This window comes from Micropterus dolomieu, linkage group LG17, assembly GCF_021292245.1.
Source record: "Micropterus dolomieu isolate WLL.071019.BEF.003 ecotype Adirondacks linkage group LG17, ASM2129224v1, whole genome shotgun sequence".
In the NCBI taxonomy this organism is placed as follows: Eukaryota; Metazoa; Chordata; class Actinopteri; order Centrarchiformes; family Centrarchidae; genus Micropterus; species Micropterus dolomieu.
Genome location: NC_060166.1, coordinates 1,196,921 through 1,212,132, shown reverse-complemented (window position 1 = coordinate 1,212,132; position 15,212 = coordinate 1,196,921). Strand labels below are relative to the sequence as shown.

The 15,212-nt window shown below is 41.9% G+C and overlaps 1 protein-coding gene across 1 annotated transcript in view; it reads left to right on the top strand.

The window, feature by feature from the left end:
- The window catches only part of lrrk1 (leucine-rich repeat kinase 1), a 162,588-nt gene that overhangs the window by 76,433 nt on the left and 70,943 nt on the right, over positions 1-15,212 (top strand). Inside the window, exons 13-18 of the mRNA XM_046074025.1 lie at positions 2,469-2,598; positions 4,014-4,126; positions 5,137-5,351; positions 7,459-7,623; positions 11,377-11,549; positions 11,668-11,788. Coding sequence (XP_045929981.1) covers positions 2,469-2,598; positions 4,014-4,126; positions 5,137-5,351; positions 7,459-7,623; positions 11,377-11,549; positions 11,668-11,788 — 917 coding nt within the window. The remainder of the gene's footprint in view (positions 1-2,468; positions 2,599-4,013; positions 4,127-5,136; positions 5,352-7,458; positions 7,624-11,376; positions 11,550-11,667; positions 11,789-15,212) is intronic.

The following is a 15,212-nucleotide window of genomic DNA, read 5'->3' as shown; positions in this document are numbered from 1 at the left end:
CCCACTTTCCTCGTGTCATCAGTGGAATTATTGGACATTTTGTTGAAGGGCTCTCTCACTGTTTAGGCGGTGAAGCGCCGCAGGAGAGGAAAAAGAGCTGGGTCGCTCCTGCGTCTTCGCCGGCAGGGACTCTGCACGCCGCTACCGGCAATATTTCTCTCCAGTGTGCGCTCACTGTGCAACAAACTGGACGAACTTCGGCTACTGGTGGGGAAAAAAGAGACTATTCATCTTCTATTTTGTGGTGGCGGTGCCTGTTTTTATATTAACAATGGCTGGAGTACTGACGTTACAGTAATTCAGCAGCACTGTTCTCCTAATCTGGAATTTTTAATCATAAGCTGTAAACCGTGAGTTTGCTTCATTCACTCTGGTCTGGTCATCTGGCCGCACGCAAACGTTCAGGACGCAGAGCGCATGCTGGCTGACCGGATACTGTGTGTGGAGCAGACAAACCCGGACTCCCTTGTTATTGTACTCGGTGACTTTAACAAAGGAAACCTCTGCCAAGAACTCCCCAAATACAGACAGTTTATGAAGTGTCCAACCAGAGAGGGGAACACTTTGGATCACTGCTACACCACAGTTAGCAGTGCCTATCACGCCGTCACTGCGCTCCACTGGGACACTCTGATCACGTGATGGTCCATCTGATTCCTGCTTACAGACAGAAATTAAAACTTTGTAAACCTGTAGTGAGGACAGGAAATGGACCAGTGAAGCTGTAGACGATCTTCAGGCGTGTTTGGACTGCGCTGACTGGGATGTTTTCAGGACTGCTACCAACAATCTGGATGAGTTTACAGAGGCTGTGACGTCCTACATCAGCTTCTGTGAGGACAGCTGCATATCAACGCGCACCAGGGTGAGTTATAACAATGACAAACCCTGGTTCACAGCTAAGCTCAGACAGCGGAGGCTGGAAAAGGAAGAGGCGTTTAGGAGTGGGGACCGGGCCAGGTTTAAGGAGTCAAAGTACAGGTTTAGCAAGGCGGTGCAAGATGCTAAATGACTGTACTCAGAGAGGCTAACGGACCAGTGCTCTGCAAACGACGCCACTTCTGTCTGGAGGGGGTTCAGACAGATCACTAACAACAAACCCAAAGCCCCCCACTCTTTCAGCGACTCTCACCTGGCAAATGAGCTGAACCAGTTTTACTGCCGCTTTGAGAGTCAGTCGAACACCATCCCACGTGACTCTTCTGATCAGCTTCAGCCCAAGTCCACCACTTCTTCGCCCCCCTCCTCAGAGTTGGCTAGCTCCACCCCCTCCCCTCCTCTCTCCATCTCAGAGAGGGATGTCAACAGACTATTCAGGAGGCAGAAACCTCGCAAAGCAGCTGGGCCAGACTCTGTCTCCCCATCCACCATGAAGCACTGTGCTGATCAGCCTGCTTCAAAGCCTCCACCATCATCCCTGTCCCCAAAAAACAAAGGACCACAGGACTAAAGGACTTCAGACCCGTCGCCCTGACCTCTTTGGTAATGAAGTCTTTTGAGCGCCTTGTGTTGTCCCACCTAAAATCCATCACTGACCCTCTCCTGGACCCCCTGCAGTTCGCCTACAGAGCAAACAGGTCTGTAGATGATGCAGTAAACATGGCCCTTCATTACATCCACCAGCACCTGGACTCCCCAGGAACCTACGCCAGGATCCTATTTGCGGACTTCAGCTCTGCTTTCAACACCATCATCATTCTGATTCTTCTGATTTTGATTTTGCTTTATCTATACGGAGTCCAAGGTGATTTGATGAGTTGAGAACATTTGTGTAGCAGAACAGTGTTTCTTTTCTTTTCTGTCCCTTTAATTGTCTTGTGACCCCTGCTTGCGACCCTTTAAAGGGGTCCTGTTCCCCAGGCTGAGAACCACTGCTCTAAAACACAGCTCAATCTCAGCCTGTATATGACTGCCAACAAACACAACCCTGGATGAAACCTACCTCACAGGCTTAATTTGGGGGAAATTATAATTTGCTCAACCCCTGCCTACCTGCTATTTATTATTTCCGCCTTATAACCTCTCACACTTAGTCATAAAAATATCTGCAATGTCTGCAGTCCACAGATTCTAGTAACATACAGTATAATGATTGTTGCTGAGTTCACTAAACACTTACAAGATCCTGGGAAGGAAAATTGTCCTGTGAATCCAGCATGGGTCAATCCTTATGTTCATATCTGAAAAAATGGAAATCATGCAGCTTTATTAAATACATAGTTATTGTGTAATGCTCTATTTTATTTGTAGTAGTATTACAAAATGTTTCACATGCTGTTTCAAAGGAATTGCATCACGCCAAGAATCCAGTTCTGTGGGAGTTGCTGCTAACTTTTCATTTTCTTTAGAAATGTCTGGCACAAACTAAGCCAAACACAAGTCCAGTATTAATACATAATAAACTGTATCAAGTGATTTTCTGTATGTTTATGCATGCTATAGCCCTCTGCATGGTTCTGTCTTTGCAGTGTGTCCGATAGAGTTTCCCATGATTCTGCGTGATTCACTGGAAGTGCTTTTCTTGAACGACAACCAGCTGGAGTGTGTTCCCCAATCCGTGTGTGGTCTGCACAGCCTCACTGAGCTCTACCTCTCCAAGTGAGTCCCTCTGTCTGTCCGCCAAACTTCATATTGTCACACCAATAATACTAAGGTAAGGTTTATCAAGTTATGATCCCCAGATCTGTGTATTTCATCTCTTCCACTGTTGACAAATTATGTCTGAGAGGTGCAGTGCAGATACTCAGTATCTGCTGCAGTTATAACGATTTTTCTGTAAGGGGCACTATTGTCTGTCAGTGGTCAAGAAAAAAATGTAAAACGAGTTTCTGTTTGCTAGAACATTTCTCCATAAAATTGACTGTAGTCACTCAATGCACTTCTGGTTATTTGTAACATCACAGCAGCATGTTAGAGTTTTTAAACTTCAAACTTGATATTTAAACATGAGAGACCTACTCAAGAAGTTCATTAGGCCTTACACTGTCCCCATAATGAAGAGCATTTGGAAATCACTTTAGTTTTTGGCCAAATGAAAGTGAAATTAATGTTGTTGATGGAAGATTGTCTGTGGTAAGTATCAATAAACAAATCAATCTTCTAATCTGTGTTGTAGCTGCACCACCAGCAGTCTAAAACGGACTTTAGCAAATCAGGACCAAGCATAAAACACCAGTATGCATTTTCTGCATCACCAACTGAATGCATGTAGGTTCCCATGGATACGCAACACATACAGTTTGTACTACTGTAAGTGCACGTCTTTGTTTGGTGGTATTACTAACGTACAGCCAGCAGGTTTGCATATGGAATGTATTTCTTCAGCTGAGAATCTCTTTCGCTCATACAGAATATCTTCAGGAAAAGAAGTGGTGAAAGCGCAGCGAAACTCTGAACATAAAATAACAAAGGTTACGTGTGCAGCATAAGTTACCATTGTGATCTAGACAGGTTAAGATTGAGAACATTCTTTCAAATCCCATCAGATCTTATGATCTCACTGAGCTTCCAGCACCACCCAATTCCACGAGGACCTGAAATTACATTTCTCCTTTTTTTGCCTTATTGATTTACATCTTAAAATGAACAAAATTAGAATTTATTTATTTTATATGTCCTGCTTTTCAGAACTTTTCAGTCCCTTGGAACCACTGCTTCATATGAGGTCTGTCCTGCTACAGCTGTTTTATACAAGCAAGCAAATTGGTCTTCTCTTACACACAACACAGAATGATAGAATTCTTTAGGAAGTCTTGGATCCACGGTATCCTGTTGCTGCTAAAAATTACTTTGGCAATATACCTATCTGACTGTTTCTTAAGATGGAGTTTAGGGACCTTATCGGCTCTTTCGGTTAACGTCTATGAGGTATAAATAGTTTAGTGACATCAGGAATAATTTAATTTATTAAGTTATTCAAAACTGACAAGATCATTTGGATGGTAGGTACCTTTGAACGTCCTGTCTTTAATGTCAGTTGTTGACCCATGTTGTCTCACCTGCTCTGGGAACAGTAATCCTGGAATCCGGGAGCTTCCCGCAGAGCTTGGTCAGCTCTCCAACCTGTGGCAGCTGGACATTGAAGATCTCAACATTACTAATGTCCCCAGGGAAATAAGACAAGAAGGTACTGTCTAACTGTCTTTAAAGATTTAAAGTGACAATCCTTATAGGACTGCTGAGGCCTCACATTAACTTCAAATAAACTTTTCAGTACATTTTTGCAAAGAATGAGGACAGCAGTCACACCACTAACACTTGAAGACAATTAGCAAAGGATCTCTTAATGGACAGTTTTAACAGGAGGAGTGTAGAAAGCAAAACCTGTTTAATGCTCATATAGGCACTTGACTAGTGATTTAAGAAAGACTATGAAAACACTGAACCTATCCTTTGAAGTCAAACTTTAAAGTCTACAACCTAGGTTTTTATCGCATCGAGCATATCGGCGATCATTTCTATCAGCTATGATAGTACTGTACTCACCAAGTTAACAGCTGAGACCTGGGAACATGATGAGATCTCTTAAGAGCAGTCCAACATAAAGGTTGGAAACAAGCCATCAGGTTATCCAGACTTTATTAACCACTTTGGAGATCAAACTGAAAGCGAGCACACCTGAAATGTTGGCAGTCCTCCCTCTCTGCACAGGAAAAAGAGTGTGCTCAGTTACAATAAGTACAGTTGGTCAAACAGGCAGTGGGTCTGTAAACTGTGATTGGTGTTTGAACGGACTGTCTCAGCCTTCGATTTCTCTTTTAAATAAGATTGTCTAACCTGGAGGCTTGTTTTCAACCCATCAGATCATCCTGACTGCTTGTGTTTCTTGACCTGTTTCTTAATTTATGGACTGTTTGGTAGTCATATGTAGCATCTGACAACAAACACATATAACCAATTTCACACTTGAAATAGGTTATATATAATCTTCTGAATGACAAGTAATTGCAGCAGTCAGATAAATGTAAATGAGTAAAAATCTAATATTCTTAACAGCTAAACCCAAAGTATTTGAGTCAATGTAACTATGTGTTTGGTTTGTTGCACCGGTGGCACCTGTGTTTATAGTTTCTTGGTAATTGGTAATGTAATTTCCAACACCCGGAAAACAGGATGTTGACCGCTCTGGTTTTTCAGGTCCTGCGTCTGTCCTGACTTTCCTCCGGGCACACCTTCGAAGGGCAGAGCCTTTTAAACTGCTGAAGATGCTTGTGATTGGTCCACCGAGGCAGGGGAAGACAACCCTTCTAGAGGCTCTGCAGACAGGCAGGGCATCCCCCTTCACCCCAGCAGAATGCAGCATCTCCACCTCCACCTGGGAGCTGGACAAACCCAACAGAGGCAAAAATAGCGTGAGGAAAATGCAGACCACTCATACATATACTGTACATTCATTGCACGGACACACAGTATATGGTCAAGAGATCAGACCATGGTAAATGCTCTGTACTTATAAAGAGCCTTTTTAGTCTTTCTGACCACTGAGAGAGCTTCACACTACATCACGATCACCCCATTCTACACACAGTCATACACTGATGGTAGAGGGCACTGTAGCCTCTAGGTTTAATATTTTGAAAAGTTTTAATGGGATTTGAAAGTTGAATACTACCAGAGTAGATTTAAAAAAAGAGACTCCACTAAAAGAATCCTGAATAGAACTCTGTGGGGAAAGCCTGTAACACCTAAGATTGCAGTTGTATGCACATATCCCACCCCTCCCGCAAGAAAGCCAATTGTCTGTTTTTGAACAGCCGAGCAGGGAAACATATTAAGCCAGTCATGTGGTTCTACTGATGTAAGTAAACAGTTGAGGTTTGCAATAGTTTCAGATGTTGTGGTGGCGGCAAGGGGCAGGTGTGTGACCAGAACAGATGAACTACATGTCTGCTAAAATACTGCGTGAGAAGGCGCCAGATTTGATATGCAGTACTTGCAATATGTGTTAGGAAATACCGGGGTGTTTTCCAGTGGTTTTTATCAGAAAGTGATTGGTCAGCAGTTTAGAAGGCTCTAAGTGATTCTATTCATGCCGTTTTTATGTCCCAGTGACCACTGAAAGTGCAGTTATGGCTCTCTACCTGTTCATTTAGAAAGGGGCCTGATCTTGTTCGTCCACAAAAACTGCCAGAGGGACTTGCCTATATAAGGACTTGAATACTACCCAGAATGTAGGACAAATGTTGAACATTTGAATGGAGTTTCTTGTTGAAATTATGAATTAGTGTAGAGAGTAAAGATCTGAACAATCATCCATCCATTTATTTCAGTGGAACTGGAAAATGTTAATTATTTCTGAAAGTATGAAAGGCATGAATGACAAAACTTGTACACTGCATATCCTAATAGAGCTGAATATTTTGATGTTTGAATGAAGTTTCAATGTGGCGGAATAATTATAACTTGAGAAGCAATTTCTGACAAAATTGTGGTGTGACTGCTGGCTGTTAAAAGGCTGACACTAAACTGGATTGCTGGCTTTAAATGTTGAATAATACCAATAATGTATGAAAGAGATGGAATATCATAGGGTTTGAATTTAAGTTTTTCCCACAATGTATGAGTAAATAAGGGTTGGAAAATGCAGGAAAAAGTGTAGGACTATGAATAGTTGGGAAGGGTGGAATTAGTAAGAATGGAATAAAAAAATTGAATAATACCAATAAGTTTGAAAATGTGGAATATTGTAAAGTGGATTGCTGGCTTAAGTTTGTGTGAAGAAGTAGCTGAAGGAGTATGATGACTTGAAAACATGGGAAAGGGTCTACATAGGGTTCAGGATTTAAGAGTTGAATAGACCTCATGATGCATGAAAAGATGCTGTAAAGCATGGGAGTGCTTTTGAAGACAGGAATGTTGATGAATATTCACTGTTTTTATCAATATTTCAATGTTTTGGAAACTTTGTTATTTGGAACGTGGTTGTATGGACAGAAATAGTGTTTTAAAGATAACTCTCAATAAAAGTCAACATTTAAACAGTAAATATTGCCAAAATATGGACATTCACCTGGTATATTTAAATAAAATTGTATGATAACTGTTTATTATCATCAGATTTACAGTTACAATTGCATTCCAGGTGTATTAGAAGATATTCAGTTGCATTATAATCTATTTGATGATGGTTTTGATGGTTTATTGCATTAAAAATATAGCTTATTTTTCTTCATTGCATCTCCATTTTGTCTGTAATGGCAGAATAAATATATTCATTTATAATAGATTTATATCTAGTTTCAGAATTTTTACAATCGAGTAATAGAGAAAATAATCAGCAGTCAGAGACAGTCCATTCAGCAGATGTCAGTTAGAAGCTGTAACAAAATCAAGGAGTGAATCTTCAATAATGACTTTCACATAGTTGGGCCATGTTTTTTTTTTTATTCCTGACTCATCACTTTTTCCTTTTTCCAGCTCCCTCTGTAGTTGACTTAGCTCTCGTCTTGTCACACACAGAAGGACTCTGTGGCTTTCAACGTGTGGGACATCGGCGGTCAGGCCAGCATGTCCACAGTGAACCAGTGTTTCTTCACTGATAAGGCCCTGTACATGGTGATCTGGAACCTGGCTCTGGGAGAGGAGGCTGTGGCCAGCCTGCAGACATGGCTGCTCAACATAGAGGTGAAATTCAGTTCACGCACACACGCCCACTTCTGCAGACCTCCTGAGAACCTGCTTCCAGCTATAATTAAGTGTGAGCGGGTCAGAAAGGGAAGGTCTTGACTGTGAGAACCAGGCAGTGCTGAACAAAGGGTTTTCATTGGGAGGGACCAAAAATCTGATTTAAAGAGAAATCATTTGGTTGTCAGACCACATAAACCAACCACAGTCCAATTCATTTAATGGAAATGTAATGACGTGGAAGATGGTGACAGCTTGCATCATTTCACTGAAAGGGTTCATTGAAGCCTAATTACTAACTGGAACATTAAATATTGCCTTCCCTTTTCTTCCTACTGATTTTTGTGGTTAGTTTACAGCATTAAATACCATGGTGTTCGAAACAGATAGGAGTGAAATGTTCCTCTGTTGTAACTTTGTTATTGCCAATCTCATTTTGATGTGTCACTGTCCCAGACGCATTTTAATCCAGCGTTTCTATTTAAACCTAACCTAGTGTAGTATACCTACTTTACTGTTAATAACAATTATGAATATTAATATTCAGAAATATTAATAATAATTCATATATCTCTCGTTTTCGGGCACCACCTAAAGATTTGCTGTCTGCCGAAGGCTTTAGGAACCTTAAGTATAGCTTAATAATTATGCAATTATTTCCTCATGATCAGTTAGTAGTAATTATTTAATTATCAGTCTAATCAATCAGTCAATCTCATATCGAAGGCGTAAATCCTCCGTTACAGTGACCTGGAGTTAAACAATACACACACACAGTTCCTGTGATTACGGTGAAATTTATTAGCTAAATAAAGGTGTATACAAGTGCGGTTAAATATACATCAAAGAAAGAAAGAATGGCTAAACAAACAGGATGCACACAATGAGAATGTAGTGCAGTTCAATGTGAATTTAGTTGGTCTGAGTTATTGTGGAGAAGGATTTGATTCTAAGAGAGAAGGAGAACTAATAAACACAAGTTATGATAATAACTAGGTTAAATTTGGCTAGGATTAAACTAATGGATTAAAAGACTATTGGACAACAACTCAACCACAGAATGCTGTTGGTTTCTTACTGCTTATGGTTTCTCCACCGTCTGGTGTTCGGTCGGCTCCACTCTGGCTGAGTTTTGCGCGTTCTCGCTTGAGACGGCTTAACAAGCCGTCGGCCGGTCGCTTTCTCTGCCAGGGAATTGCTTCAGAGGTCCGCCCTTCGGCTGCTAACTTAGTTGTAGAAAACTTGCAGTGGTAGGCTGTTAGCTTGGCTTGGTTCGTGGGTTTTGATGTCCTTTAGGCTACTGCAGTAAAAGTTAACTTGACGGAATAAAGCTTAAAAGAACTTGGTCGTTCTTGATTCAGAGTTGTGCGACTGAAACGGTCTGCTAACCTGGTTTTAAAATGTCTATTTCTGCGTATTTTAATCAAATACCTTCCCATAATCAAAATCTTAAATGTCATAAACAGTTATACCGTTCTTAGTTTTAAGCATTTGATAAAGGAGGGAAACAATTAACCGTTGTAACGATTAGAATTGTTCGGTTAAACACATTTTTCAAGTTTACAGCAGATGAAGACACTTGACTAAACATTTCGTGGATATTACTGGCAGTTAAACATTCTTACTTAGAGAATATATAAGCAAGTTACACGAACATGGCATCAGATTATGCACAATAAAATACAGAGTGATACATTAAAACAGCGGGAGAGGCATTAAAGAAACAGGGACCTGTAATACTTAGTTTGTCCTCTTGGGGACACGGATTCCACGAGAGAACCATTGATCCTCTCACTAGGGAAGAAATGGTTATTTAACATTAAATTCGAGCTGGAAAATTAATTAAGTAGCACAGGATAATATTTCTGTATCATATCATTTCTAAAGGAAGTGTCAGAAAGTGTTGGGGATAAAGCATTAGTTAAAAAATAAATTAAAGGAATGTCAGTGATCATTGTTGTAGACTGCAAAATTAACTCTTTATGGATTTTTCTTTTGAACAACAACAACAACAACATGGTAATGTAACTACTCAAATGGAGTGGAGAGACCTGCTAAGTAACTTAACAAAGATTCTTTAATTAAACAAGTTAATAGGCAAGTTATAAGGAGACAGTATTAATTTGTCCACACAAAGGAATTCGGGGCAGCGTCCTTCTCTGGCGTCTGGAGTTTATCACACCTAGATGTGAAAGTGAAAGGGCATGTTAGGAGTCCAAATGAATGGCTCTTTGATGGGGTACAGAATCAAGACTGAAGAAGGGGGTTTTTGATGTCTGAGGTAATCTGAAAAAGGAACTTCGTTACCATGGTTACCCTGCCCTCTTGGTCTTGGGAGTGTTTAGAGGTCGTTTAGTTTATGGCTGCTGTAGTCCTCACCGCCTGGTTCAGGCTGAAGTTAGTCTCTGTGTAATGTTAATATTGTCATTTTAATAGTCATGTATAGAGTCTGTTATCTCAACTTCACCGGAGGTGTTAGGTTTTATAGCTGAAACTACCCAACAGCACTTTTCACTTTTCACCCCCTCCTTCGGGGTACTTCGGCTGTCTGTTGAGGGTTGATCTCAACCCCCCTCCTTGTCTCTCAGGGAGAGACAAAGAGAGATTTCGGATTATTCCTTTTTTTAATATAAAATAATCAATCCCGCACTGGCTTGTTCACAACACTAGCCTGCTGATCAGGCTAACGAATAAAAAACAGACATTTTATAAGATGTGGTCAGTCTTCCTATAACGGATTAACTTCAGTTGAAATGAAATGGTAATAGTACGGTAGTTATGGTACTTGCTGTGATAAAATGAAAACAACAACAAAAAAAGCAAAACAAGAAGCGAGAGCATTTTAAGGAATTAAAATACCTTAAGAATACATTCCATTTTTTACTTTTTACTGTTAAAAGTTTGATAATAAATATTCAGGCTCCTGTTTATGGAATGTGTTGAACACATTTTAACCAGTATCAATCAGATGTCAACGCCTGATTCTGTCTGTAGTGCTGTAATGCTAAAAACTCTTAAGATGTTGATTGACACATCTAGCCTGTTGCATATGTCAGCTAAAACATGTGTCAGACACGAGTTTTCAACTGCAACTCACAGTCTTCATCAATATACAGTAGGAGCACTAGTTATCATGTGACTGAAGTTCCATACTTAGATATGATGACAGCTCAGACATCTCCATGATAACCGGCCAAACGCAACGTGCTGAGGAAGATAACAAGTGGTGGGAAAGGCTAGACCCTGGTTGGAGTTAACTTTTTTTTGTTGTGTGTGTGTCGAACCTTTTTCCAAGGTCAAGAATGAACTTTCACTCGCTTTTTATTTTGCTGTTCACCGGGTTGCTTTATGTGGTAATTGGTGTGCAGTTAGGGTGGCAGTAGCTCAGTCCGTGGGGGTTTGGTTTGGGAACCAGAGGGTCGCCAGTTTGAGTCCAGTGTGGACCAGTGTGGTCATACAGAGCGTGGACTGGTAGCTGGAGAGGTGCCAGTGCACCTCCTGCAAGGACTTGAACCACTGAACCAAGTGCTTGTGGCGACAATGACATGCCACCCCCGTCTCTCTGACATCTCTTAATGCATATGTATAAAATATTAACAGTGTAAAAACTGAATTTCCACCAGAGGGATTAATAAGGTTGTCTTTCAAAATATAAAAAGATGACAGTTAACAAATTAAATCTGTGTGTTTTCTTTCTTTCTTTTCTTTCAATACACATTGAATAAATATGTTATCTGTGTGCTTGGCCTACAGGCACGAGCACCCAACTCTGCAGTGGTGGTTGTGGGAACACACTTGGATCTCATTAACACCAAATTTCGCACTGAGAGGCTGGCCACGCTAAAAGCTTATATTCTGGCTCTTTGCCGATCCCCGTCAGGGGCTCGAGCCAGCGGCTACCCTGATATAACCTGGAAACACCTGCAGTAAGCACACATTTTACAGTTTATTTATATTGATAAGGAGCTGCACATTTTGCTTATGCTGCTTTCCAGTTGTTGCATTGTTACCAGTATCAGTGTGCTTGTGTGTGTTTTGCCTCAGTGAAGTGTCCTGTAAAACCCTGGAGGGTTTGGATGGGCTGAAGAAGCTGATCTACCAGGTGGCTCTCTCCATGAAGGACGGCAGCAGCACAGCCTGTGGGGGGAAGCTGCTGGGCAGACTGGTGAGTGAGTGTGGTTGCTCACGCTCCACACTGTGTCTCTGTGTTGAGAAAGCTTCACAGTTTGGACTAAGATAGGTAGGTTTATTGTCACAATATAACAAGTTATAGAGTGAAATTGAGTTTTGTAACTCCCTTCTGCTACATCTGCTTCAAACACCAGGTTAAACTATAATCACTGGAGCAGTGCTGAGGATGAATTAGAGTTTAAGAGTCTGATAGCTTGGGGGAAAAGCTGCTCTGCAGTCTGGTGGTGCGGCACCAGAAACTTCTATATCTCTTCCCAGAAGGCAGCAGGGTGAACAGGCTGTGGTTGGTACGGTCCTTTAGTGTCCTTTGGGCTCTGTGTAGACACCTCACCGATATCACTGATGCTCGGGAGATGGGTACCAATGATCTTCTGAGCAGTTTGAATCACCCTCTGCAGAGCCCTCCGGTCCTGGGCTGTGCACATCCCATGTTGTTAGAGATGTTTCCAGTCAGGATGATTTCTATTGCTCCTCTGTAAAAGCTGACAAGAACTTGGCGTGGGAATTTGGCCTTCTTAAGCTTCCTCAAGAAATATGTGTTGAGCACTAGAGTGGAGGCGGTGAGTCCGCCAATCCAAACAGACTGGGGTCTGTGAGGAAGTCTAATATCCAGTTGCAGAGTGTTGTATTTAAACCCAGAGTGCTGAGTTTGCTGATCAGCATTCTGATGTAGGAGTTGTTTTTCTCAAGATGTGTGAGGACTGAGTGCAGACGGCATCCTCTGTGGATCTGTTGGTTCTGAAAGCAAACTGGTGGCTGGGATGTTGTTCTTTATGTGCTGAAGAACCAGTTTCTCAAAGCACTTCGTCAGAATGGGCGGCAGTCGTTCAGACAAGACACTGCAGACTTTTTAGGTCCAGGAATGATGGTGGCTTTCTTGAAGCAGGTGGGAACCCTCTCATGAGATAGTGAGATGTTGAAAAAGTCAGCAATAACATCCACTAGCTGATTGGCACAAATTTTTAGTACATGGCCAGGAATGTTATCAGGCCCAGCTGATTTACTCATATTCACTCTAACAGAGAGACATGGCTTGCTTACTGAATACATACAGTACTACGTGCATACTGTGTGTCACTATTGTATCTCCAAAATTGAAAGTTTTCAGGAACAGGGAGTAGAGCTTGAAGACAAAACATTCTTGAAATGATCCACTGGTTTTTCTGATATTTGAATAAGCTTAAGATGAGAGAGCAATATCTCATCCCATACAGCAGCCTGAAAATCACCAATCTTGTAAGTAAAAGATTTAGATACAGCCAGTCTTCACTATATAATTACAAGATTTTCGTCTGTAGGATGGATACAGATTCATAAAACATAAGTACATTTACATTTACTCATTTGACAGACTTAGATTTCAGGAACAACATACAAGCTCCAACAAAGCATCAATACAGTAAGAGATCTACAACTGACAATAGATACAAGGAAGAGCAGCAATCAATACTAGTAAGAGATAATAGCAAGTATGGTATCAATGACATAAATACCTCGTAAGAGAATTGTAAGGGGATAGAATAAGAAGAGCACAGGAAGTGCATGTAAGAGGTTAGAGGTGTTATAAGAGGAAGTGTTCTCGGAAGAGATGAGTTTTCAAGAGGTTCTTGAAGTTAGAGAGGGACGCCCCTGCTCCGATGGCGTGTGGTAGTTCGTTCCACATCGTGGTGTCACAGATGCGAACAGCTGGGACTGGGATTGCCTTCATTGGAGGAGCGCAATGGATGAGAAGGAACATAAGCTTGTATTATTGAGTTTAGGTAGATGGGTGCAGACCTAGTAGCATTACTGACTTGTTTGATTCAGGAGGCCATGGGGAGCCAGTGGAGGTCACTGAGTAATGGAGTGACATGAGTCTTTTTTGGCTGATCAAAAACCAGACGCGCTTCTGCGTTCTGAACTATTTGTAGGGGTTTCACCGCACAAGCTGGAAGACCTGCTAGGAGGGCTTTGCAGTAGTCGAGGCGACAGATAACCATGGCCTGTACCAGAAGCTGGGTGGCGTACTGAGTGAGGTAGGGCCTGATATTGTATAGAGAAAAAAGCGGCATGACCGAGAGACAGTAGCAACATAGTCTGAAAAGGACAGCTGTTCATCAGACACCCAAATTTCTCACCACCTTGGTTGGAGTGATGGTTGAGGAGTCAATTTGTAGTTTGATTTTGTGGTGATAGATTGCTTGACTGGAATGACCAAGAGTTCAGTCTTTGTTGAAGGTGGCAAGCCTTCATCCATGCAGATATGTCAGAGAGAGAGTCCGTCATCCGCACAGAGACGTATAATGTGGAACACTACTTATACTGATAGCAGTAGTTCATTTAAATTTTATTTATATAGCGCCAAATCACAACAACAGTTATCTCTGAGCACTTTTCATAAAAGAGCAGGTCTAGACCGTACTCTATGATGCTATTTACAGAAGACCAACAGTTCCCACCAAGAGCAGCACTAGGCGACAGAGGCAAGGAAAAACTTCCTTTAAGAGGCAGAAACCTCGAGCAGAACCATGGCTCAGGGTGGGCGGCCATCTGCCTCGACCGGTTGGGGTGAAGGAGAGAGAGAGAGAGAGAGAGAGAGAGCAAGGGAGAGAGAGAGCGGGAGAGAGAGGGGAGAGAGAGAGCGAGAGAGAGAGGAGAGAGGGCAAGAGAGGAACAGATAGAAAGAAAGGGAGGGATGGAAGGAAAGAGAGAGAGGAGGGAGGCAGCCTACACAATATACACACAGAGGTACAGACAGTAAAGGTGATGTTGCTATAGACTAAATGAAAAATGGTACAGATATTTATAGTAGTGTTAATGATAATAATCGTAATGTTAATGATTATAATAACAATAATAACAATAGGACTAGTAACAGTAATTGTAGCAGATGGTGTCGAGCAGGAACACAGGGGCAGCAGGTGACCCGCAGCCACAGATCCAGACTCCACAGCTCCAGAGCCAGAAACACCTGCAGGAAGTGATAGGAGGAGAGAGGAGAGGGACGAGAAAGCACAAGACTACCAGAAAGGGGAGAAGTCGAGTTAGTAACATGCAATAATGGGATGAGGTTGCTTAGAGAGGGAGAGAAAGTAGAGGAGAGAGGAGCTCAGTGCATCATGGGAAATCCCCCGGCAGTCTAGGCCTATAGCAGCATAACTAAGGGATGGTTCAGGACTCACCTGAGCCAGCCCTAACTATAAGCTTTATCAAAGAGGAAAGTCTTAAGCCTACTCTTAAATGTGGAGATGGTGTCTGCCTCCTGAACCCAAACTGGAACCTGGTTCCACAGGAGAGGAGCTTGATAGCTGAACGCTCTGGCTCCTAGTCTGCTTTTGGAGACTCTAGGAACCACAAGTAACCCTGCATTCTGGGAGCGCAGTGCTCTGGTGGGGTAGTAAGGTACTATGAGCTCTTTA